Here is a 25,982-nt window from a genome sequence, read left to right on the forward strand (position 1 = left end):
GCTGGTGACGAATGGCGGGATGGGTGCGAATCGTGCCGCTGCTTGAACGGGAGGGCTGCGTGCGAGGCCGGCTGCCCCACGCTCACCTGCCTGGAGGTACCGCTCCTCTCACGAAGGGCCCTGGAGCACATGGGCTCCTTTTGTAAAAAAGATGGGAAGCAAAAGAAGTTGGGGGGCGGAATCGTGGCTGGCTGGAAGCGGCCCCTTCTGGCACTGAGCACCTTTCCCCTAATACGGGATGTTCGGGGCTGACGGTGGCTGCTGGGTGAGGGGAAACGCAGCTTGCACATGCTCAGAGGCACCAGGACTTCACCGGAATTGAGAACAAGCCCGCCCCCCCCCCATATCAAGCCCCCGTGTCTGCTCTCTCCTCAGGGAGAAGTGAAAGCACAGGAGCCCGGCAGTTGCTGCCCCGTCTGCCAGAAGGAGCCGCCCGGTACGTGCGTTTGTGAGAGGCGCTGGGCTGCTGTGTCCCATGGAGCCAAAGCCGGCTCCCCCTAGGAGGCTGTTCTTCCCACCCATCCCCGGCTGCTAAGGCTTTTTGCGTGAGAAGGCATCGTCCACTAGGATGGGCAGATTTAGGCTTGCAGAAGGGGATCTACTCTATGTGGGGGTTTTGTTAGACCCCCCCCCCAAGACCCACCAACCGGTCCCTGGTGCAAAAGATGCACACGTAGAATGAAAGAATTACGATTGCAGGCAGCGTGTGTTTTGGGGATGAGAACTGAATAGAAAGCCCTTCTACGTAGCCACACACGCCCCCGTGACCCGAGGAGAAGCGCTGCCCGCACCGGGGGTCCTCTCCCTCTCCTGCCTGTCGCCCCTCTCTCTTCCCGTGTCCCTTGCGCCCTGGCTGGGATGGTCCTATTGTCCCCCTGTTCCCCTGCAGAGGAGACCCAGCCGGACTGCCGGCACTACACGGAGCTGCGGAACATCACCAAGGGCCGCTGCTTCCTGGCAGGCGTGGAGGTGAGCTACTGCAGCGGCCGCTGCGCCTCCCACACCAACGTCATCCCCGAGGTAAGTGAGGGCAAGAGCAAGCCCCCCCCCCCGGTCTCCCCTCTCCAACCTCCCTCTATCCAGGCCCATCTCAACCAACAGCCTCTCGACATTAAGAGAAAAAACTCCGCATCCTTACCAGGTCTCGGGTCTTTTTGCGTTCAAAACGGGTTCCTTCCGACAACGACCGTGCGGTTTTTGAATTGCAGCCTATTCTTTTAAATAAACCATCTAGTGGTGGAATAAACTCAGCGAAAATTAGATACTGCATTATCTCTGTATTTTTAAAACATGGGGTTATTGGGGGGGGGGAGTGCGGGAGACGTCCTGGCTGTTTACGACATCATGTAATCAACCCACAAACTTCTGTGAGTGGGCTGGTGACAAGCGTGCTATAAATCGCTCGTTTAGAGAAGCCTTAATTCTCTGCTGTATCTGTATTTATTTATTTATGTTATTACTTTTATATACCACCCCATAGCCGAAGCAGTGAACGTTAAAAACAAATATACAAAAAATTAAAACCATCAAGAACATAAAAACAACAATATCCTTTTAAAACAACTGTTCTGGGGGCAATTAAAAACAACTAAGCATATGTTGTAAACTGCCTGGGAAAAGAGAAAAGTCTTAACCTGGTGCCGAAAAGATAACAATGTTAGCCCCAGGCGAGCCTCGTTGGGGAGATCATTCCATAATTGGGGGGCCACCACCGAAAAGGCCCTCCCATGAGTTCCGGCTTGGCAGGCAGCCGGAGGGCAAGCGGGCCGTGGCATCTGTTGCTGCTGCACCACCGCTGTCTGGGCCAGAGCGAGGGGCAGGTGAAGGAGCAGGTTGCAAGGGTGAAGAGGAGGAAGAACTCGAGGGGATCCGTGCCAACGAGGCCCTGCTGGGCTGTGAGCCCTCAGCAGGTGCCCGACCAGGCCTACCTTTGACGCCAGCCCTGCTATGCATTTATGTTTTGAATCAAGGGTGTTGAACCTCTTTCAGTGGAGGGGCTGAATTAAAATTCAGAGCAGCTCTCGGTGTCGAGGGATGGAGGAGGACCAGAGCCCATCTTAGCCCGGAGCTCTTGCTGCCATTAACCCTGTCTTAGGAATTTCGGCTTTCAGGATGGGGGTGGGGGGACCTGCACAGAAGCTGGGCACCTGCCCCATGATTGATTCCTGGGGGAAATGAGGCCGGGGGGGGGGGGTTAGAGGAAGGGGGCGTGGCCACCTGGGGCATCCCTGCAGGCCTTTGAGGTTTGACGCCCACTTTAAATAACTATCTCTTCCCACTCACCCCAAGCCTCAGATTTTCCCGCTGGGGTTCCTCTTGCCCAGTAACGCCCCCTGACCTCCCTCAAGACTTGGCGTGACCATTGTCGGACGGCCTCCTCTTGCAGGAACCGTACCTGCAGACCTTCTGCGAATGCTGCAGTTACCGCCTGGACCCGGTCAGCCCCGTCCGCATCCTGAACCTGCAGTGCGAAGGCGGCGAGACGGAGCCGGTGGTCTTGCCGGTCATCCACGGATGCGAGTGCAGCAGCTGCCAGAGTGAGGAGCCTGCCCAGGGGCAGGGGGGGGCTGGGGGCTGCCTATGTGTGTGCGGGGGAGGCAGGCTGGAGGCCGCCCTTAACCCTCTTTCAGCCCATTTCAGAGAAGCTTGGGGGGGGGTGTCACATTCCATTGGTGGGCGGGGCTAAAGGCAAAGTGGGCGGGGCAAAGAAGTCTGGCATATTTTGGCTTCAAGTTCTCAATGCTACTACCAGCACTGGCAGTAACAACAGCTGAATGGCACGAAACTCTTTACCACCCTTTCGCGAGAGCCGAAGGAGACGCTGTGCGGAAGCTGAGAAACCACCCAACCATCAGCGGTTGGGGAAAGCAGGGGGAGCAGGGGCAGGAAGGGGCCCTTCCGGACATTTTTCTCCCTCTCCCATAATAGTGGACCCCACCGGGGTCATATCCCATGAAGCTAGTTGGTGGGAGATTCAGGACTTCTTCACACAGCACATAATTAAACTATGGGACTCACTACCACAAGATGCGGTGATGGCCACCAATTTCGATGGCTATAATGTGAGTTTGGAGAAATTCCTGGAGGAGAAAGCTATCCAGTGCTACTAGCCTTGATGGCTGCGTGCTGCCTCCAATAGCCAAGGCAGGAAGCCTAAATGCACCACAACTGCACGCTGCGTTCCAAATGTGGCTGCCCCATAGGTTAGTATAAGGGTATAACAACACTGGCAGGTTTATTTCAGTTCCTTTCCCGAGATGCCTGACATGGAATTCACTTTTTTCACACTCGGGAATCCTTTCTAATGATCTCTGGCACCGAATTTGCCATACCCGCACGGCCAACGGCTTCGTTGAACCTTCCACCATGATCCCAAGACCCCTTTCCTGGTTACTCGCACTCAGCTCAGAGACCAGCAGCCAATATGTGATGTTCGATCCTTTTGTTTCAATGTGACTACTTTAACCGCGCTTCTCCAACCTCGTGCCCTCCAGATGTGTTTGGACTGCACATCTGGAGGGCACCAGACTGAGGAAGGGCTGCTTTACACTTGCATTAATTCACCTTTGCTATCTACCTTCCGGTCTCCTGGCCTCAGCACTCGCTTTCTTCTCTGTTGAAGGTGGCGACTTCTCCAAGCGCTGACGACGCCCCTGCAAGTGAATGACCAGGACCCTTCCTGTTGGAACACAACCGCTCTTCTCCCATTGCACACCCACTCACACCCACTCTCCCACACGCAAAGTTTCCCCTCTGGATCCTGCCTTTCAACACCCCACTCCCGGCACAGATTATAATTATTATTGCAACACAATAAAACCAGCCAGCAGCTTCACACAGGACTCGTTTTATTAATTCCCACCAGCAAATGGATCTGGATTTGCAAAGTTTGGAATAGGCCTTAGTTTGATGCACAAAGCCTTTTGAGCAAACTTACACAGCTGTCACATTGTGCCTGCCCTGGCTGAACAAAGCAAATTGTGCCTGCCTGCCCCCAACCCCGCTAAGGGGAAGGGGGGCGTCTGTCCACTCCCTCCGCCTTAGAGGGGGCTGCCCCCCTACCGGAGAAACGGGACAGGCCTATCGCTCCGTCCCTCGGCCGACTCCTCTCCCCTGGCTTCAAACTCTAGGGGCTGCAAAGCCATGGGCTGGTGAAGGAAGTCGGTCCCCAGTGGCTGGAGAGGTTGTTGCAGGTTTCAACCACATGGACACATTTAAATTAATTAAAATGAGTTTATGCTTTAAAAAAGAACAACAAAATAAACGCCGGTGCACAACCCTAGGGTCGCCTTAGCAGGCATGCCAAATTTCAGGCGTCTAGGTTCACGGTCTTGGCGCTATGGCATGGACAGACAGACACACACCCCTCTTTTATTATTATAGGTGGAAGTGAGAGCCAGACTGGGAAAGGGGGAAGAGGCACCAAAGGAATTTGTTCCCAACACCCTGATTTGCAAAAAACCCCGAAGCAAAGCCCTGCTACAGCCAATCCCTCTCCCTCGCCCCTCCTTTGGCCAGCGCTTTCTGGGAGAAACCAGTCTGGGGAGGGGAGGGAGCTCTTTTAACGGAAGTCACTGGAACCAAAATGATGAAACAGGCCATCAGGCCATCATCAACACGGTTTCTTCCTCCTCGGCACATTTGCTCAAGGTGTAAATAGCTGAGGACAGAACACGGTAACTAGCAGCTGAAGTTGGTGAGGACAGAAAGAGACCATTTTAAGGGTGTCGCTACACTACAGATGGTCACATCATGGGGACCAACCCAAGCCAGGAAAGGAGCCCCCCGTATAAACTCCCCCCACTTGGCTGCAGCCCTTAGGGAACCCTAGATGGGGACCCTCTGAGGACTGGGCAGAAGGTAGATTTCCAGATGTTTTGGACTTCTACTCCCGGAAGCCCCTGCCAGCATGGCCAACAGTTACGAGGGCTGAAGAGGAGGGCCAGGGTCTCTTCTGGATCATCCCAGAGTGCAGGACATGGAATAATGGAAGACAGATTCTGGCTGGACATCAGGAAAAGCTTCCTGACTGTTAGAGCAGTACGACAATAGAATCAGTTACCTAGGGAGGCTGTGGGCTCTCCCACCCTAGAAACTTTGAAGAGGCAGCTGGACCGCCATCTGTCAGGGATGCTTCAGGGTGGATTCCTGCACTGAGCAGGGGGTTGGACTCGATGGCCTTAGAGGCCCCTTCCGACTCTACTATTCTATGATTCTATGATCTGGAGATCTTTCTGCCCAACCCTGCCCTAGAGGAAGAGGGGGATACACACGTGTGATGCCTAACTAAAACGAAATGGGGCAGCAACCATAACCGAGGCACACCTGTTCAGTGCACCCAGCATGTCTAGCAAAGGGACCTTTCTGTCCGGTTCAGGCTGTTTTCAAGAGCAGGGAAGGAATAAAGGAGAATCTGTTTACTCCCCTAACACAAGAAGGCGGCCAGTGCCACACTGGAGCATTGTACAGGCATTTGGAAGCTCTGGGGAGTGGGAAAGGAGAACGCAGCCCTTTCCCCTAACCTTCCTCTCCCAAACCCTTCTATTCTGAATGCAGGAACCTGATCTATCAGCAACGTTACCTGAGGTTGCTTTGTGGTCTCAGTTTTTGGGGTCCCACCCAGCAAACGCTGCACTCTCTGGAGCCCTGGGGGGAACAAAATCCCCTCCCTCGCTCTCTAGGGATGCTTCAAGACAGAAGCTTCCAGTAGTTACCCATCAAAAGGCGCCTTGTGCAGCTATTTCACCTTTTCCTCCTTAATGGATTTTTTGCACAATAAAAGCAGCCTTCCCCAAACTGCCCCCCCCTCCAAATGTGTTGGACTACAACTCCTATCATCCTCCAGCCAGCTGGCTGGGGTGATGGGAGTTGTACTCCAATGTATCTGAAAGGCACCATTTTGGGGGAAGCTGATCCAAGCCTTATCTAGACCCACCCTAGTACATGCAGCCGTTTCTTCTACGGGACCACACTGATGTCACTCCATGGGGTGAAATATACTCTGTGCATGAGCGTGTGCACGCGGGATCCAGTCTTTACAGGTTGCTTCTCCGGGCTAAAGTACACGCTATGTTAAACATACAGCATGCAGCTCATCCTGTATATTTAATTCAGTGGATGGCGACTGCCATGCACAGGTAAAGGGAGGTTGCCATCTTCCTTCCAAGCTGCTTTTAAAATTTAAATTCACCCACCACCACTATAAGTACAGGGAGGCTAAAAGGGAAAAACTCAACTGGCACCAATTAAGATTATACACACACACACACACACACCGCATTTCTAGCCCCTAAGTAAGTGTGTGGTGGTAAATTTAAAGGATGGGAGCAGCAGGTGGGAAAGTTTAGACCGCCCCATCCCATGCACAATGGTCCCAATTCAGACTGGGGGCTCACACGTTTACATGGAAGTAAATAAAAGAGCGAGGATGAGCTGCACGCTCTATGTATGTAACCTAGCACACAGTTTGGCCCTCAGCCCGCAGGGAAGGAACGTGAATTAGACAGCTGGTAGAGGACAGGGCTGCCCGCGCGTGTGAGACCCTCGGTATCAGGTTCTCTGCTGGCCTCTCTGGAGCCTGGGCCATCCAAGCCCGGCCCAAATTAAGCTCCCTAACTTCCCACGAGTCAACAGAAAGCTCCTTTGTAGCTGGAAGAGGACACGCTCCGGGCTTGCTTCTTAGTAGTGATGGAAAAGGGCGCTGGACCGCGAGAGGACTCCATCCCAGCTGGCGACGGGCAGCCCCAGCGTCTCTGTCCTCCGCCCTGGAAACTGTGTTGGCTCTTACTGAGAATCTTGGCGCACCTGGGCAGATACGCTGGGACCCGTAAAGGGGGGGGGGTCTCCGTCTCTCCGTTGTAATCAATTTGGTGAGTTCCACAATAACCAGGCAGCCCAATACAGTGAAGCGAGAGGCCAGAAAATCTCCAGTTTCTATGGGGAAAACCTGAAACGGATGCGTCTCTTGAAGCCTCCTGAACCCAAAGGCCAAGGAGAAAAACATGGGAATCCAGTCGAGCGACGTTGGCGCGGTCGGATTCACGGCGTTGGCATCTTTGCAGCTGGCGGACCCCGGGGGTCCAGAGCAGGTCCCAGGCCGGTCCCCTCGCCTGTCTGGGCTGCTCCTCCACTTTCCAGGTGGGGCGACGGAGGCCCAGCCTCCTCCTCTTCCCCTGCTTGGACCCTCTCGCCAGCCTCCTGCTGTTTGCTGGCCGATTCAGGCCGGCCGGCCGTTTCCTTGGGCGCAGAGGGGTGCGCCCGCCGCCTATGGGCAGCCAGGCTGCGCATGCGCGGGAAGCTGTCCCCACACTCAGTGCAGATGAGCTGGGTGGGGGCGTCGTGCGTACGGTGGTGGGAGAGCAGGGCCTTCCGCAGCCTGAAGCGCTCCCCGCAGCGGGCGCAGGCAAAGGGCTTCTCCCCCGTGTGGAGCCGCACGTGCAGCTTGAGGGTGATCCTGTCCTTGAAGCTCCGGGGACACGCCTCGCAGCGGTAGGGGCGCTCGCCCGTGTGGATGCGGGCGTGGCTCAGCAGGTGGTGCTTCTGGGTGAAGCGCTTCCGGCACACCTCGCAGGAGAAGGGCTTCTCGCCCGTGTGGACCCGCTGGTGGATCACCAGGTGGTGCTTGTGGCTGAAGATCTTGGTGCAGCTCTGGCAGGCGTAGGGCTTGGCGCCCGTGTGCACGATCTGGTGCATGAGCACGCCGGCCCGGTCCTTGAAGGTCTTCCCGCACTCCGGGCAGGGGAAGGGCCGGTCCCCCGAGTGGCCCCGCCGGTGGGTCTGCAGGTGGTGCTTCTGGGTGAAGCTCTTGCCACAGTCGGGGCAGGGGAAGGGGCGCTCGCCCGTGTGCACCCGCCGGTGGGTCATCAGGTGGTGCTTGTGGTTGAAGAGCTTGCCGCAGTCGGCGCACGCCAAGGGCGGCTCCCCCGAGTGGGCCTTGCGCTGGTGCGTCAGCAGCAGCTTCTGCAGGCGGAAGGTGCTGCCGCACTGGCCGCAGGCAAACGGGCGTTCCCCGCCGTGCACCCGGAGGTGGGTGCCCAGGTGCTGCCTCTGGGTGAAGCAGCGCCCGCACTCGCCGCAGGTGAAGGGCCGCTCGCCCGTGTGGATGCGCTGGTGCGTCAAGCGGGCCGCTTTGCTCTTGAAGCGTTTCCCGCAGTCCAGGCAGGTGAGAGGACACGGCTCCGCCCCCGGCGCCCCACCAGCCCCACGCTGCAGCGCCGGCCTCGCCCAGCCCGCGCCCGGCTCCGCCAGGGACCCATTTGGCCTTCTGGGTTGCTGGGGCACCCTGCCCCCATCTATCTTCAGGCCCTGGAGGAGAAGCGTCTCTAAGAAGAACCCCCGGATGTCTTCCTCACTGTGGCAGGCCCCGCCCTCCTCTTCCTCCTTTACCTTGATATCGCAGCCTGCTAAAAAGAAGAAGGACCAAGTTATACGCTAGATTTGCTAAGGAGAGTCGACTGTTCACCTTCACGTGTTCAAGTTGAGCCTCCCTTAGAGTTCAGCAGGGGACAGGAAGGCATCGCCCACCCAGAACACAACCTCATCTCTCATAACGTAAGAACCAGACCAATGGTCTGCCTTAGTCCTCGGGTGCGGAACCTCAGGCCCATGGGCCATACCTGGCCCTCCAGTGTCCCCCCACATGGCCCAGCCCCCTTTCCTCGAAAATCCCGTTTTTTGGTGGCTTCCTGGCTTTTGTGCATTTTAAAAGGCTTAAATGCCTCTCCTAACACGTAATTACTGGCAGTAAAAAATATAATCCAAAATATGCTGGGGTTTCAGGCCCCACCCACCCCACCACTAGAAGGCGGCCCCCCAAGAGCTTGGACCTGGCCCTCAGGCTGAAAGAGGCCCTGCGCCCCTCATCTGGTCTACAGGGGCCGCACAGACGCTTCCATGACACCCTCAGCAGGGCAGGAAGGCAACACGACACCCCACGTCATTTCTCCCCCGCCCACCCGCCCTGTATTCAGATGTATGTTTCCGCTGTACATGAATTCTGCTAATTTATGAAGATAGACCCGAGCTCAGTTTGGCCAAAAAGCTATCTGAGCCGGGTGTCATCACCAGATGCATTCGACGTGTTGTGTCGTTCCAAAATAAATAAAACATTCTTTAAAAATCATCATCATCAGTGGATTAGTTCTGAGCCAAAAGCCAGGAAAGGTTCCTGCAATGGGAGAGAACTCTACATTTCCGGGGAAAGAAAACAACTGCCCTTCATTTTGTTTTCCCAAGCGGCGGGCCCAGGGGTAATGGCAAAGCTGCTTTCATGCACTGGGCTGGATGAGATGGCCTTTCCACCGGAGCGGGCCTGGCTTCCTTAAAATGGGCTCAGGGGCACGCCGGAAGGACCAGGTGCCCGGAGCATCCGCGGCAAGGCCCCACAGGGGGAACCAGCAAAGCCTGGACGTGGCCGGAGCTTGTGAGCAGCGGCTGGTTCTGCCTAGCCTGGGTTCACTGGGGAACGCGATGCAGTTTGCTCCAGAACACTGTTGTGCACCGCCAGAGAAGCAGCTGCCTTACCCAGCGAGGTGATCAGTTCGTAGTTCTCCTGCATGACGTCCCGGTGAAGCTGCCGCTGCCATTCCTCGAGTTCCTCCCACTCTTCCGGGGAAAAATAGACCGTGACGTCCTCCAGCGTCACGACCGAGGCCTGGAACAAGAACGCGAGCGCAGCTCAGCAAAGGCCTGACCCAGGAAGCGTAAACTCCTAACCCGGCATCTCTTGGGCAGAGGGGAAGGGGCAGTATGAGAGCATAGGCAAATATCTATGCATTAGAAAGAAAAAGGTCAAAGGCAAGGCACCACCCCATACCCAACTACTGTGTGGTGTAGCGGCTAGAGTGTCGGACTGGGAGTTGGGAGATCCGGGTTCTAGTCCCCACTCGGCCATGGAAACCCACTGGGTGACTTTGGGCCAGACACGGACTCTCATCCCAACCCACCTCACAGGGTTGTTGTGAGGATAATATGGAGAGGAGGAGGAGGATTAAGGTGGGCTATAAATGCAATAATAAAATAATAACATAAAATTAAAAAATCATTTTGAGTCTGTAAAAAAAGCGCCTTCTGGTGGTGTTTGGGTGCTCATCCCTGGGAATGGCAGAGTTGGAGCAGCTGCTGCTTTGGACCCCCAAGCTGTGCCTCTGTACACTGCCCCACTTCAGACTGTGCAGGCCCTGGGGCGGGTGGGTGGGCAGGCGGGCAGCTGCATTTCTGCCCACGGCCAGTGTACAGCCTCAGAGAGAGTGATTTGTTTAGGGAGACATTGCTGTTGCGCCTTTTCTTCTTCCTGCATAATAAGCCTCCTCCTCCTCCTCCTCTCCATTTTAGCCTCACAACATGAGAGCACTCTTCAAAGACTTGAAAGGTTGTCACCCAGAGGAGGGCCAGGATCTCTTCTCGATCCTCCCAGAGTGCAGGACACGGAATAACGGGCTCAAGTTAAAGGAAGCCTGATTCCCGCTGGACATCAGGAAAAACGTCCTGACTGTTAGCGCAGTACGACAATGGAATCAGTTGCCTGGTGAGGTTGTGGGCTCTCCCACCCTAGAGGCTTTCAAGAGGCAGCTGGACAACCACCTGTCAGGGATGCTTTAGGGTGGATTCCTGCATTGAGCAGGGGGTTGGACTCAATGGCCTCGTAGGCCCCTTCCAAGTGTACTATTCTAGGATTCTAGGATTCTAACACCCCTGTAAGGTAGGCTGCTGGCGGCGACCCTGCTGCTGCCCATCTAACGAACCGCACCAGCCGGAATCCTGCCTCGAGATCTCGCCAAGCGGGGCAGCAGCAGCGTCCCTCCCTGCGGAGCGGAGCCCATCTGTCCATGGCCAGAGGCACGCTCGCCGCCGTTTTTCGTGCGCACAGTTCCCGGAGGCGCGCGGGGAAGGGGGCCGGGATCGGGGCCAGGGAGGGAGGGAGCCCTACCGCAGCGCCGAGCATCGTGGGCCTCCTTCGGCGGGCCTTGGCGGCGCCCGGGCCGGCGGGTGCGGATGGAGAGCGCGCGCGCGCGCGCCGCGGGATTGGGCAGGCGGAGAGGACCGGGCGGCCGCCGGCCCAGCCAAGGCCTCCCCCGCCGGGTCAACACCGCCGCCTGGACGCGAGGAGGCCACGTCGAGCGCGTGAACCGGATCCGCGTGGCCGGCGAAGGCGAGGCGCCCCCCGGGCCCCCGCGCGCCTGGCCGGGAAGGAAGCAGGCAGGCAGGCAGGGAGGCCCCACGGCCCGGCCCGCTTCCCCGCCCCGTCCGCCGCGTCCTCCCGCTGGCCGGCAGGCAGGCAGGCTCGGACTGCAGCGGCGCAGATTCGCCTCCGGCCGAGGTGGCGCGTTGCGAGTGGCCGGGCGGCCTCTTGGGAAGGGTCCCCAAAGCGCGCTGCGCCCGGCTCCGCGCGCCAGGACCACGGATGCTGGCCCTGGGCTCTAGCGGCCTTGGCCCTACTCAGAGTAGACCCATGGGAATGACTGGGGCTTCAGTCAGCTCACCCAGATGCTGGTGCTTTAATGAGAACTCAGGCAAAGAGGAGGGGGTGGGCGGGGGTGTCTTTCCACTCCAGTGAAATGTTTCCTATCACAATTCTGTGTCTGCGTTGCATTATAACTCATATTTATATATATATCTCTCTTAAAAGGTTGTCACACAGAGGAGGGCCAGGATCATTTCGATCCTCCACGGAATAACGGGCTCAAGTTAAAGGAAGCCAGATTCCAGCTGGACATCAGGAAAAACTTCCTGACTGTTAGAGCAGTACAACAATGGTTGGACTACTATAACCTTCTTCTGACTGGCCTGCCTTCTTCTCACATCAGTTCGTTGGTTTCTGTCCACCACTCTGCTGCTAAGATCATCTTCTTGGCTCGCCGCTCTGACCATGTCACTCCACTTCTGAAATCTCTTCATTGGCTTCCACTTCACTTCAGAATCCAATATAAACTTCTCCTGTTGACCTACAAAGCTTTTCACTGTCTAGCTCCTTCCTATCTTTCCTCTCTCATCTCACACTATCGCCCCACTCGTGCTCTTCGCTCCTCTGATGCCATGTTTCTCACCTGCCCAAGGGTCTCCACTTCCCTTGCTCGGCTTCGTCCATTTTCGTCGGCTGCCCCTTACGCCTGGAACGCTCTTCCAGAACATTTGCGAACTACAAGTTCAGTCGCAGTTTTTAAAGCTCAGCTAAAAACTATTCTTTTTTCTAAAGCTTTTAAAACTTGATTTTGATCTGACTTTTATACTGTTAGTTTTACTCTACCCTGTGCCTGTTTGGTGCATTCTCCTCCCCTTATTGTTTTATTATGATTTTATTAGAATGTAAGCCTATGCGGCAGGGTTTTGCTATTTTATTGTTTTACTCTGTACAGCACCATGTACATTGATGGTGCTATATAAATAAATAAATAAATAATAACCAGTTACCTAGGGAGGTTGTGGGCTCTCCCACACTAGAGGCCTTCAAGAGGCAGCTGGACAACCATCTGTCAGGGATGCTTTAGGGTGGATTCCTGCACTGAGCAGGAGGTTGGACTCGATGGCCTTGTAGGCCCCTTGCAACTCTGCAATTCTATGATTCTTTACAGTGCCATCAATTTTCACGGTGCTGTACAGAACAAAATAAAACACAATGCAAAACGCCCTGCCCTATGGCTTACATTCTAAAATCACAGTAACAAACAAACAGGGAGGGGAAAGGCCAACCAGCATGGTGGACAATAAAACAAATAATAAAAACTATTAATTATTATTAATTATAATAATAATTTATTTCTTACCCACCTCTCCACTTGGATTGAGGCGGGGAACAACAGCAAATATAAAACACATAAAAGCTGGTTTAAAAACATAGCATACATGATTAAAACATCCTTAAAACATCCTAAAATTCCACTGGATAGGTCTGCCAGAATAGATTGGTCTTTATTCCTTTTTTTAAATGCTTAAAGGAGGTGCAGGGAACACTTATCAAATTTGCAGATGACACAAAATTGGGTGGGATAGCTAATACCCTGGAAGACAGAAACAAACTTCAAAGTGATCTTGATAGGCTGAAGTGCTGGGCTGAAAACAACAGAATGAAATTTAATAGGGATAAATGCCAAGTTCTACATTTAGGGAATAGAAACCATAGGCACAGTTACAAGATGGGGTATACTTGGCTCAGCAATACTACAAACGAGAAGGATCTTGGAATTGTTGTAGATCACAAGCTGAATATGAGCCAACAGTGCGATATGGCTGCAAGAAAGGCCAATGCTATTTTGGGCTGCATTAATAGAAGTATAGCTTCCAAATCACGTGAGGTCCTGGTTCCTCTCTATTCGGCCCTGGTTAGGCCTCATCTAGAGTATTGCGTCCAGTTCTGGGCTCCACAATTCAAGAAGGACGCAGACAAGCTAGAGCGTGTTCAGAGGAGGACAACCAGGATGATCAGGGGTCTGGAAACCCTGATAGGGGCTTGAAGCCCTATGAGGAGAGACTGAAAGAACTGGGCATGTTTAGCCTGGAGAAGAGAAGATTGAGGGGAGACCTGACAGCACTCTTCAAATACTTAAAAGGTTGTTACACAGAGGAGGGCCAGGATCTCTTCTCGATTCCGTGCAGGACACGGAATAACAGGCTCAAGTTAAAGGAAGCCAGATTCCAGCTGGACATCAGGAAAAACTTCCTGACTGTTAGAGCAGTACAACAATGGAATCAGTTGCCTGGTGAGGTTGTGGCCTCTCCCACACTAGAGGCCTTCAAGAGGCAGCTGGACAACCATCTGTCAGGGATGCTTTAGGGTGGATTCCTGCATGGAGCAGGGGGTTGGACTCGATGGCTTCGTAGGCCCCTTCCAACTCTGCTATTCTATGATTCTATGAAGACTGTCATTTACATTTGTTTTCCATCCCATAGCCGAAGCCCTCTGGGTGGGTTACATGAGCCACCCCAGATGTGCCCTGGGCACCTTGGTACTTAGCACCACAGGCCTCACCAGTCTGGTGGAGTTCGGGGGGGGGGGGGTAGAGGGTTACGCCCTGAGAAATAGGCCTTACCACGAGCCCATTTATTCCGGCATAGCCGTCCCTGGCTAGAGGTCTCCTTGACATTACAAACCACAAGGGATGTGGCCATTATCCAGGAATATCAATGAAAAGTGCTGGTCTTTGCTGGCTGGGGCATGGTGGGCGATGCAGTCCCAAAAATCTGGAGGAGACCCAGTTGCAGAGGCTGCCTTATGTTATTGGGAGTGGTGGTTGAGAATGGAGGCAGAGAGGTTTGGGGCCCTTCTCCCATTTCCCCTTCTTTGATTCCACCCTCGTATTTTTCAGATGGCCGGATGCTCCTAACCCAGCTGGTCGCAAGGTGGGCAGGAGGCACGCGGGGCAAAGCATCAGGAAGGCACCAGGTGCAAAGTACCTCGACTAGATCCTTTAGGATTCTGACTGAAACCCCGAGTAGATCCATCCTCCACCCCACTGACATCAGATCCACCAGCTTCCATTGGGTCCAAACAAGCAGCAGTTTGAAGCCACTTTCAGCCTGCAGCATTCTGGAAATCTGGTTTTCATACAAGTGTTTTTTTTTTCTGTTTTGTTTTTTCTGGTTATACCTGGGCTTAGCATGTCTCAAGATTACAATGGAAGTGTTTTTAATGCATGGCAAGAAAACAGGCATCCATGATTACAGAGGACAGAGAGGCTTCCGTTATTGTTCATTATGCATAAAAGGATGGATGGTGCATGATTATTCCCACCATCACCATAGCTACTCACTTGGCCACACTGCCTTTCTTAGAACAGCCCACAGCCACTGTAAAAGCACATAGAATCATGGAATCATAGAATAGCAGAGTTGGAAGGGGCCTACAAGGCCATCGAGTCCAACCCCCTGCTCAAGGCAGGAATCCACCCTAAAGCATCCCTGACAGAGGGTTGTCCAGCTGCCTCTTGAAGGCCTCTAGTGTGGGAGAGCCCACCACCTCCCTAGGTCACTGGTTCCATTGTCGTACTGCTCTAACAGTCAGGAAGTTTTTCCTGATGTCCAGCTGGAATCTGGCTTCCTGTCACTTGAGCCCATTATTCCATTAGCTACACAGCACTGCAAACAGGTGACCCCAAGGGCGTGGTGGCACTGTCGCAGGAAGGCCCCCTCAAAATGGCCACCCTTGTAAGACGCACCACTACAGAGCGCCTCACCCCGATGCTCTTGCAAATGCTCAACTGCCTGCTGTGCTGTAATGAAACAGCTCACACAAAAAAACCCAAACCCTTTTCTGAGTGCTTCAGAAGAATGACAGGGGTTCTAGTGCAGCCTTCCCCAACCTGAAGCCCTCCAAATGTTTTGGACTTCAATTCCCATCAGCCCCAGCCAGGAAACCTGGGAGTTGTTGTCCAAAACAGCTGGAGTGCACAGGTTTGGGGGGAAGCGGCTTCAGGGCACAATCCTACACACATTTAGACAGAAAAATGGCCTATAAATCCTAGCTGGAAGCTGTAGGACGTTTTTCTGTCTAAACACGCATAGGATTGAGCCCTTAGTCCCTTGTCAGTTGATGTGGTCCTGGAGGACGGTCACAGGGTGACCCAGACAAGGCCCGGAGCAAAATTTGGCCAAGGGGTTCGTTCTACATTCTGCCCCAAGCCATGCTAAGGCTTGGGCAGACAACACAGGTGACAGGAACACTGCCCCACAGCAATTCCACGTTCCTTCCTGCCCCTCCATACACACACTGAAATACCTTAATTCAGCTTAGTAGATCAATCTTGCTCTTCCTCCTTCTCTGATGAGATTCTGGACCAGACCAGGTGACTCAGCAGCTGTCGTGTGAATCAGACTGGAGGTGGGTCAGCGTCCTTTGCATTGTCCTGCCAACAGGCCAATGTGTTAACTCGGTCCTGGAGGGAGAATTGCTGCAAAGCCAAACCCTATTCTTTGTGGGAGGGAGACCCGGGGTCACCCCATGAAGCTGATGGGTGGGAGATTCAGGACAAATAAAACAATAAATTTATTGTTTTATACTGTATGTTTTTATCTGTACGCCACCCTGAGATAGGGCAGGATATAAATATTTTAAATAAATAAATAAATAAATAAGAATGTCTTCACACAGCGCAGTGTTAAATTATGGAACTCACTACCACAAGATGTGGTGATAGCCACCAATTTGGATGACTTTTAAAAAGGGCGAAGGCTATCAATGGCTACTAGCCCTGGTGGTATCCAAGGCAGCAGGCCTGTGTGCACCAGTTGCTGGGGAACATGGGTGGGAGGGTGCTGTTGCACCATGTCCTACTTGTTCATCCCTGGCCGATGGCTGGTTGGCCACTGTGTGAACAGAGTGCTGGACTAGATGGACCCTTGGTCTGATCCAGCATCAGGGCACTTCTGTTCTTAAGATTTGCGATTTTTAGGGACAACAGCTCAGAAGCTGTAGGCAGGTTCATGGCCACTCACCTGGGACAAAACCACTTCATAACAGGTCTTACCGAACTGGTCCCAGGAGCAGGTAAGGCCTGCATTTTTAAAACTAAGACCACAGGTGTGTTTTTGCTTAGCAATTCTGTCCTGAATTTTCCTTTATTGTACCCAACCCTCCATCTTTAATAAATTTATTTGGGGGGGGGGATTGTTGCTGGGCTGGGTGGGAAATATTCAGCCACCTTCAGGTTAAAGGATAAGAATTGGGAAAGGCCTCGCCATCTCTCCAGTCAAAGGCCTCTGCAGTCAAGTAGCCGCTGCTGTGGCCTGGGGCTGCCTTCCCCAACCTCGTGCCCTCCGGATGTGTAGTCTTGCACATCTGGGAGGGCCCAGGTTGGGGATGGCTGTTCTGGGGAAGAGCAGCGAGGCAAGGCGGGCAAAAGCCCAAGAGAAACTCGCTTGCAGCTCAGAAGAGCCAAGACCAGCAAAGCCCACTTGGGCTCAGCAAGTGAACTGGACGGGCAGGAGAGTCAGGACAGACAAACAGGCGTCCTTTTTCATTTAAAACGGAAAGTGCAAATCACATAAGGAACTCACTAGATGCAACGGCTAGTAGCCTAGATGACCAGTTGCAGGGAACAACAGCCAGAGAGGGATTGCACAGGAACACAGGAAGCAGCCTCACACTGAATCAGGCCCAGTATTGTCGACACGGACTGGCAGCAATTTTTAAAATTTATTTAAAACATGTGTATCCCACCCTATATCATTAAGATCTCAGGGCAGCGTACAGATAAAAGCATACAGTATAAAACAGTAAATATACAGCAACGTCTCTCCAGGGTTTCAGAACCCGGGACCTTCCGCGTGCAAAGCAGGGGCTGTGCCGCTGAGCCACGGCCCCTCCCCGATTTCACAGCCTGCACGTGCGCCCCCTATGGCGCATCTAGCCAACCAGTGGGGGAACCGGAATGCTGGACCAGATGCACGGCGCTTGCTCCGATCCAGCAGGGCCGTTCTTCGGTTCCAACCAGGAACAGCTGTAGCAAAAGGATGGCTGGCAGATGCTTCTCCTTTGCTCAGGGAGCTACAACTAGCTTCTCGCAGCCCTGGAGTTCACAAGGGGGTGAAAACCAAGAAAACAGCAGGTGGGAACTCCTTTGATACCCCACATGCAGTGGGGCAGCAGAGCCAAGGTCTGCAGCACCGGCACTTTTCCATTAGGCGGGACGTAAGCATCGCGTACCACCCCCCACCCCATCCCTCCGAGCACAGCTGCAATCCCCACAATAGCTGGGGGAGGGGGATTTTCCCAGCAACCCTATATTGTCCCCTGGTGCAATGAGAAGTATTTTGGGGCGGCTCAGTCTCGAATGGGCAATTAACTCCTTCGCTTTGCCAAAGCCCTGCTCCTGATGGAGCTGAAAACTAAACGCAGCTGCCTGCATTTCTGGCCTCTCCTTGGGGGACGTGGCTGTGGGGACTGTTGCCATGCGTGCCTGCAAGTCAAAATGTACCACTACACCAGTGCCCACGTGGATGCCCTAACTGTGCAGTGTGACAGTAGTCTTGGGTGCTGGGAATTTGTCGGGCTGACCTACCAGCCCAAGCAATGCCACATACTTCTGTGTGTTCGTGTAAAGACAACTGTGTGGGACCTGCCACACAGGATGTGTGGAACTGCACCCATGTGGTTAAGCAACCATGTGCTTTCAGCGGAGATTTCCTTTCTGCTGATTCCCAGAGGAAACAACTCCTTTCCTCGTCTATGGCTCCTCTGATGCAGGGTGAGAAGTGAGAAGGATCTTGGAATTGTTGTAGATCACAAGCTGAATAAGAGCCAACAGTGTGACGTGGCCGCAAAAAAAGCAAATGCTATTTTGGGCTGAATTAATAGAAGCATAGCTTCCAAATCACGTGAGGTCCTGGTTCCCCTGATTAGGCCTCATCTTGAGTATTGTGTCCAGTTCTGGGCTCCACAATTCAAGAAGGACGCAGACAAGCTGGAGCGTGTTCAGAGGAGGGCAACCAGGATGATCAGGGGTCTGGAAACAAAGCCCTAGGAACAGAGACTGAAAGAACTGGGCAGGTTTAGCCTGGAGAAGAGAAGATTGAGGGGAGACATGATAGCACTCATCAAGTATGTGAAAGGTTGTCACACAGAGGAGGGCCAGGATCTCTTCTCGATCCTCCCAGAGTGCAGGACACGGAATAACGGGCTCAAGTTACAGAAAGCCAGATTCCAGCTGGACATCAGGAAAAACTTCCTGTTAGAGCAGTACAACAATGGAATCAGTTCCCTAGGGAGGTGGTGGGCTCTCCCACACTAGAGGCCTTCAAGAGGCAGCTGGACAGCCCTCTGTCAGCAATGCTTTAGGGTGGATTCCTGCCTTGAGCAGGGGGTTTGACTCGTTGGCCTTGTAGGCCCCTTCCAATTCTGCTATTCTATGATTCTATCATTCATCTATGGCTCCTCTGATGCAGAGTGAGATACTTCCCTTGTGTGAACCGCCTCCTACAAACCACGCACTCAAAGGAGATCTTTTCAGGCAGAGCAGCTGTCTGGCGAGATGCGACGTTTGGCTTGCGCCCCGCCCCCCTTCCACCTCCCCTGCCAACGGATCTGGTTTCCGTGTGGGCTGGGCTGGCCCTCCCTTGCAGAGCGCCACCTCTGGCCGGCTGCTCTTCCGCGTGGGTCTTCCGGTGGGCCAGCATGATCTTCCTGCTCCGGAACCGCTTCTCGCACCGGGTGCAGGCGTAGGGCTTCTCCTTGGCCCGGGCCTTCTGGAAGGCCAGGCCCGTGCTGTCCTCCGGGGGCAGCTTCTCCCCACGGTGGACTTTCAGGTGGCTGTTGAGGTGCTGCTTCTGCCGGCAGGCCTTGCCGCAGAAGGGGCAGCGGTAGGGGCGCTCGCCGGTGTGCATGCGGTTGTGGATGGTCAGCGTCATCTTGTCCCGGAAGGCCTTGCCGCACTCGGCGCAGCGGAAGGGCCGCTCGCCCGTATGCAGGCGCAGGTGGCTGACCAGCTGCTGCTTGTAGGCGAAGCGCTTGCCGCAGGCCAGGCAGGCGAAGGGCTTCTCGCCCGTGTGCACCCGCTGGTGGCTGCGCACGTTGCGCTCCTGGGTGAAGCGCTTGCCGCACTGGGCGCAGGCGAAGGGCCGCTCCGTGAGGTGCGAGTTCATGTGGGCCATCAGGATCTGCTTGAGCCGGAAGCGGCTCCCGCACTGCAGGCAGGCGAAGGGCCGCTCCGTGGAGTGGGTGCCCTGGTGCTTGCGCAGGCTCTGCCCCTTCCCGAAGCTCTTGCCGCACTGGGCGCAGGTGTGGGGCTTCTTGGGGCCCGGGGCGGCCCCCAGCTGCCGCAGCAGCTGCAGCTTGGCGGCGATGCGCTTCTTCCCCTGGGACGCGGCGTCCTTGGAAGCGGCCGGAGCGGGCGCATCCCTCTTGCGCAGGTGCGTCTTGATGTGCCGCTTGAGGTCCCCCATGGAGGGGAAGCCCTTGGGGCACAGGTGGCACCGGAAGGGCCGCTCCCCGGTGTGGGTCCGGATGTGGATGGTCATGGCCACGTTGCTCAGGAAGCTCTTGCCGCACTCCGGGCACTTGGGCGGGTTCGCCTTCAGCGTCGGCCGGGGGAGGCCGCTGTTCTGCATCTTGGGGGGCCTGTTTGTCGCCCGGGTCACCGGCTTCTCCGTCCCGGGAGAGGGGGCCTTCTTCCTTCTCTTCCGCCGGGCCGCGCGCTGCCGGACTGGGCCCGCCCCTTCGCCCTCTTCCTCCTCTGCCATCCTAATTCCATCTCCTGCTGGGAAGAAAAGGAAAGAGAGTCCCACCCTTATCACCTGAACTGGGGAGGTGGACGAGCGCACGCAGTGCTCTCCTGGACACCCCGTTTCCCTTCCTAAAATGGCCACACGCACAGCCCTCGTTGGCGGCGGTGGCAGCATGCAGCCCTTGGGACCTTTGGGACCTCAGCAGCTCTGCCACCTAGTATTTATTGATTTATTGATTTATATAGCACCATCAGTGTACATGGTGCATTTGCAAGCCGAGATTCCGTGGCCCTGCACGCTACGGCACATGAAGCCCCCCACCCCATAGAGTTCTCCTTCCATGCTGGCTGGGAAGATGGGAATTATAGTCTGAAACACCTAGAGGGTGGTGGGTCGATGGAGGCTCTTCTGAAGTCTGCAGGGGACCTGGGTGCTGTGGTGGAAATGACACACCAGCAGGCACCCGTTGCCCCCTGCTCCTGCTGCGCGGCAGGCTTGAATTGCAGTGAACCACGGGAGGGAGGGATCCCTCTTCCTTCCCCGCTGCCCCACGGATCCCAGCCTCATCCTAGCCACCAACTGTGCCTCAGCAGATAAGACTGGGTGGACGTGGGTTCTGCAAACCATTCAGCCAGGCAGCTCACTGAGAGAACAAGGGCCGTGGCCTCAAAGGGCTGCCGTGAAGATTTTTAAAACAAGAGAGAGAGAGAGAGAGAGAGAGGACGCCACCCACACCACCCTGAGGTCTTCCAAGGAAGGGGGGGGCGATAGAAAGGCCACAGCTACAGACCCAGCCACAGGCTCAGAGGCTTTCTCCACTTGCAAGGTGGCATCCAAAATTCGCCGACGCTCAGCTCCTCCTCCTCCCGTTCGATTTTGCTGATGATCTCTGGTTTGGTGGACAGATGGCCTGTTGTGATGACGGACAGTAACAGAGTCCATTTTACATCTTTCCGTTTCGGTTGGGCCCATGGAGCGAGAGAGAAAGAAAGCCTCCCTGTATGCTCCAAACTAGACTTCCCCAACCTGGTGCCGTCCAGATGTGTTGGGCTACAACTCCCAGCATCCCCAGCCAGCTGGCTGGGGATGTTGGGAGATGTAGTCCAACACATCTGGAGGGCACCAGGTTGGGGAAGGCGTCTCTAATCAGGCTCCCTCTGCTCTCAGGTTTGGAACTTGTTAGTTTGGGGGCACAACGGGGGGACATAAATGCTGGGGGTGGGAAGACACAATACAGAATGACACACACAGTGGAGAAAAATAGACAGAAAGAAATTCTCCCTCTCTCCCGAGAGAAGAGTTTGGGGACACCCAGTAAGGTCAATTGAAGAATGTATATTTTATGGAATACAACATTCACCTATGAATTTTGGAGGATGGATCTATCAAGGGCTTATTTGTTTTGACAGCTGCTGACGGGGCCGTCCGTGGTCAGAGGCGGTATTATCCCGGTAGACCAAATGCTACGGGCAGAGGAATCGCCCTCCCGCTCCGTTCCTGAGCCTTCAGAGCTCTCCAGCTGACCATCAACAGAGGCAGGATGCTGGACTAGACGGACCCCAGCCTGTTCCATCAAGGCAATGGTTTTATATTCATAGAATCATAGAATAGTAGAGTTGGAAGGGGCCTATAAGGCCATTGAGTCCAACCCTCTGCTCAATGCAGGAATCCACCTTAAAGCATCCCTGACAGATGGCTGTCCATGAGAGCGGGTAGACGGAGTGACCCAATCCTGTGATCTGCTACTTCCTCCTCTCATGGAGCTGCCCACATACCATTACAGCCAGTGCTGGTCCCAGATTTTGGAGGTTCCTTGGGCAAGTCACCCTCAATGGGTCACCTCAGTAGAATCATAGAACCATAGACTAGTAGAGTTGGAAGGGGCCTACAAAGCCATCGAGTCCAACCCCCTGCTCAATACAGGGATCCACCTCAAAGCATCCCTGTCCAGCTGCCTCTTGAAGGCCTCTAGTGTGGGAGAGCCCACAACTCTGTGTTTTAGAGTTTTAAATTTTGTATACTTGTTTTTACCTCAATTTTAGAATTTCTGTAAACCGCGCAGAGAGCCCTGGCTATGGGAGCGGTATATAAGTGTAATAAATAAATAAATAAATAAATAAATAAAACCTCCCTGGGTAACTGGTTCCATTGTCATCCTGCTCTAACAGTCAGGAAGTTTTTTCTGATGTCCAGCCAGAATCTGGCTTCCTGTAAGTTGAGCCCATTATTCCGTGTCCTGCACTCTGGGATGATCAAGAAGAGATCCTGGCCCTCATAGAACGAATGGACAAATCCATGGCAGATGTTTCTCGCAGCAAGAGCCATGGTATTTAAATAATGGATCTTCCATTCTTGACCGACAGGTGATGGGGCCAAACCGGGGGGGGGGGGGCTTGATACCCTGCCACTTGTGGGCTTCTCAGAGCAGCTGGCTGTCCCATGTTGGAGACAGAAAGCCGGTCCGGATGGACTTTCGACCCGATTCAGAAAAGACCATTCTGTCTTCTGCCAGAAGCACATCCCATATTTCCACACCCACCCAGGCCAGGAGCAAAATCCCAAGGGGCGGATAACTGTTGACCTTACCTAAGGAAAGAATCGCTCCATAGTTCTCCATCATCACGGCCCGATAAAGCTCCTTCTGCCACGCTGTGAGCTCTGCCCATTCCTCCCGGGAGAAATAGACCACCACGTCCTTGAAGGTCACCTGGAGCGAGGAGGGAACGACCCCTGGGTTTATTTCGGAAGGCGCCAAGCACCCCCAAAGGGTTCCAAATACCAGTTCAGACCTCACCGCCCACTTTTAGATTGTAAGCCTGTGGGCAGGGACTGTCAAAAAATACTTTTGTAAGCCGCCGTGAGAGCCTATTTTGGCTGAATGGCGGCATGAAAATGCTTAAATAATAATAATAATAATAAAATGTTGCACAGGGGCAGTTATCACCATACAGATCAGCAACGGTGTCACAGTTGGGCGCAGCCTTCCCCAACCTGGCGCCCTCCAGACGTGTTGGATGACACCTTCCATCGCTTTTCCCCAGCCTTGTCCAGGCCAAGCACACACCAACGCATCACACACACACCTCCCACCCCAGGGGTCTCCAAAGTGGCTGTTCTCAGCCGTCTTTTGCCTCCTGCTTGGCCTGGCCTCCCCACCCGTCCCAGGCCAGGAGCCGTCTCTCCCACCGGGTCCCAAATTCATCAGTCCACTTGGAGGCGTCCATTGAGGCCCCAACCATCCTGGGCCTTTGCAACCCATGCTGGACAAGCAAAACACAGGAGCTACCAAAAACACACACCCCACACACACATGCTCTTTCTTGTTCCGCATCCTTTGGTCCTCCAACTGAGCACACGGCCTCCGAGCACGGACAGCTACAGATGGGGTCCGCTGCAATGGTGGTGGTGGTGGGTTGTTTGGGCCTTCCCCCTCCCCCATTAAATAATGTACAATTCCTAGCAGAATTCTCCTACACGTGTAGGCGTGGAGGGCAAACCCACCTCCGGGTTGATCAAGGGGCTGTTTCAGCCTCCTGCCCTTGCAACTGGGGAACCAGACAGTCCCTGCTGACACCACCACACCACCCATTATCCCCAACCCTGAAGCCTCCCCTGGAAGGCTCCCTCTGGCTGCAGCGGCAGCTCCCGGAGGCTGAACATGTTCGGCTCCGAGGAGGGTGGCTGGATCGGGATCGGTGCGCGCGGGCAGGAGCGCTCGACACGCGCGCAGAGGCGCTCTCGCGGCTGCTCTTCGCCTGGCCCTTGCCGAGAGAGGCCGGGCTGGCTGGCCTCGCGGAAGCCCCCCGCCTCGCCCGCGGGCCGCGCGCTGCTGCTCCGCGGGGCCGGCGGGGGCCTTACCTGCGCGGGGATGGCGGCCTCCATCGCGGCGTCCTCTCCCGGGAGCGCCGCGGAACAAAGGCGTTGGCGGGCGCCGGACTGCGCCACGGGGGAGGCCGGCGGGCGGGCGGGCAGGAAGGGGCGGCCGGTCCGGCCGGGGCCTGGGAAATGGAGTCCGGCCCCTGCACCGCTGCTGCCTGCGCGGACGCCCGGGCGAGGAGAGGCGGAGGCGGAGCCTGGCGCCGGAGCAGGGCCAGCCCTCGGCAAGCGGGCGCGCTCCGGGCGCGCTGGACTGCAAGACCCATCATGCGGCCCAGCCGGCATCGCCTGGGCAGTCCAAAACACGCGGCGTTGCTGCCCTCCGCTGCCTGCCGAGGGTTTGGCCCTGCTGGCTGCGGGTGATGGTGCGAGGGAAAGGCGCGGCACCGGTTAACTGGGACAGGGGTGCGCGGGAGTTGGCCTCTGGGAACCAGGGGTTGTTGTCATTGCGTTTGATGGTGTCCTAGGCAGAGAAGAGAAGGACGGCATCCGGCCGGGGGAGAAGAGCGCAGCGCCAGCCCGGCCGCGCCTGTCAACCGGCCTTGAGCGATTGGGCATCCCGGCCGAAAGGTGTGAGGACGCCTGGAAGAACAAGGCAGCAGGGAGGGGGAAGGAGTGGAAAGGGAAGGCTAAAATATCCTCTGCCCGGGGCAACAGGGCGGTTGTCGGCTGAGGAGCAGCGCGTGGGGGACGTCAGAAATATAGTGTCGTTTTATGATCGCCTGCACGGGGTTCTTATGCTATGCATGCTTCTATGATATTTTGCTTCGTCTGTCCCATGTATCCCTACCCTTAGTCTGAATAAAAGGTCTTAAACCTCACGTTGTGAGCTTGTGAGGGTCTGCGCCTGGGATCCGTGCTAAACCCAGTAGGGGACCGGCGGGAGCGCTGGGGTCTCTTCCTTTACAGATGGAGGCTCTAGTGCAGCGCTTCCCAAAGTGGGTGGTGGGATTGCAGAGGGGGGCGCGAAGAGGCAAGGGGGCGGCAGGACCAGGGGCACTCCAGGGGGGCTTTTCCGGACCAGGAGTTTTGGTTACAGAAGGAAATTTTTGATCGCTGCCCTGCACTATGGAGAGTGGTTCAGAAGCTCCTGGTTGCATTTCCAGCATCGTATTTGGTGGAATGATGCCATGTTTCTCGCCTGCCCAAGGGCCTCTACTTCCCTTGCTCGGCTTCGTCCATTTTCTTCTGCTGCCCCTTACGCCTGGAACGCTCTTCCAGAACATTTGCAAACTACAAGTTCAGTCGCAGTTTTTAAAGCTCAGCTAAAAACTTTTCTTTTTTCTAAAGCTTTAAAAACTTGATTTTGATCTGACTTTTACACTGTTAGTTTTACTCTCCCCTGTGCCTGTTTGGTGCATTCTCTTCCCCTTCTTATTGTTTTATTATGATTCTATTAGAATGTAAGCCTATGCGGCAGGGTTTTGCTATTTTACTGTTTTACTCTGTACAGCACCATGTACACTCACGGTGTAATAATAATAATAATAATAATAATAATAATAATAATAATAATAATAATAATGTGGTTTTAGCATGGTCTGCCTACTTCTTTCCAAGCAAAGAAATCGACTCCAGGTTACTAAACGTGGTGATTTAAGACTCATGTTAAGTGACTTTAAACCAGACATTGGAAAACTGGAATCACTTCATCAAGCCCATCCATCCCATTAAGAATTTACAGAATAGTGAGGTACTCTACCCTAGTTACTAAATGTGATATCTAATATTCTTGCTAAATGACTATCAGACTTTGAAAAGATGCTATCACTGGATCAAGTTCATAAATTATGTTTAATTGAATAAACAAAATAATTGGATTTTGAATAAGTATTCAATTAATTGTTAGTTTTGAATTTTATTGTTATTATCTTCCTTAGTGGGTCGTTGAAAACTGCTATTCGGAATAATGATTTTTATAGGGTCGGATAGGGGGCACTGGGCAAGAGTTTGTG

The 25,982-nt window shown here is 54.5% G+C and overlaps 3 protein-coding genes across 3 annotated transcripts in view; 1 reads left to right on the forward strand and 2 right to left on the reverse strand.

The window, feature by feature from the left end:
- Positions 1-3,717, forward strand: part of LOC134413389 (SCO-spondin-like) — a 138,493-nt gene extending 134,776 nt beyond the window's left edge. The window contains exons 109-113 of the mRNA XM_063147571.1: positions 1-96; positions 376-436; positions 890-1,020; positions 2,387-2,537; positions 3,623-3,717. Coding sequence (XP_063003641.1) covers positions 1-96; positions 376-436; positions 890-1,020; positions 2,387-2,537; positions 3,623-3,645 — 462 coding nt within the window. The 3' untranslated portion in view covers positions 3,646-3,717. The remainder of the gene's footprint in view (positions 97-375; positions 437-889; positions 1,021-2,386; positions 2,538-3,622) is intronic.
- Positions 3,718-6,261: 2,544 nt separating this feature from the next.
- LOC134413390 (zinc finger protein OZF-like) lies at positions 6,262-10,820 on the reverse strand. The gene is made up of 3 exons (XM_063147572.1): positions 10,776-10,820; positions 9,523-9,652; positions 6,262-8,402 (listed from the first exon to the last, which is right to left on the reverse strand). Exons 1-3 carry the CDS (start codon positions 10,818-10,820, stop codon positions 7,039-7,041), a joined length of 1,539 nt encoding a protein of 512 aa, XP_063003642.1. The 3' UTR covers positions 6,262-7,038.
- A 103-nt stretch (positions 10,821-10,923) lies between these two features.
- LOC134413391 (zinc finger protein 2-like) lies at positions 10,924-24,048 on the reverse strand. Its single transcript, XM_063147573.1, has 5 exons — positions 24,010-24,048; positions 22,738-22,858; positions 20,942-21,061; positions 19,059-20,183; positions 10,924-11,432 (listed from the first exon to the last, which is right to left on the reverse strand). Exons 1-5 carry the CDS (start codon positions 24,031-24,033, stop codon positions 10,924-10,926), a joined length of 1,899 nt encoding a protein of 632 aa, XP_063003643.1. The 5' UTR covers positions 24,034-24,048.
- Between the last annotated feature and the right edge of the window lie 1,934 nt (positions 24,049-25,982).

This window comes from Elgaria multicarinata, chromosome 1 (assembly GCF_023053635.1).
Source record: "Elgaria multicarinata webbii isolate HBS135686 ecotype San Diego chromosome 1, rElgMul1.1.pri, whole genome shotgun sequence".
Classification (NCBI taxonomy): domain Eukaryota; kingdom Metazoa; phylum Chordata; class Lepidosauria; order Squamata; family Anguidae; genus Elgaria; species Elgaria multicarinata.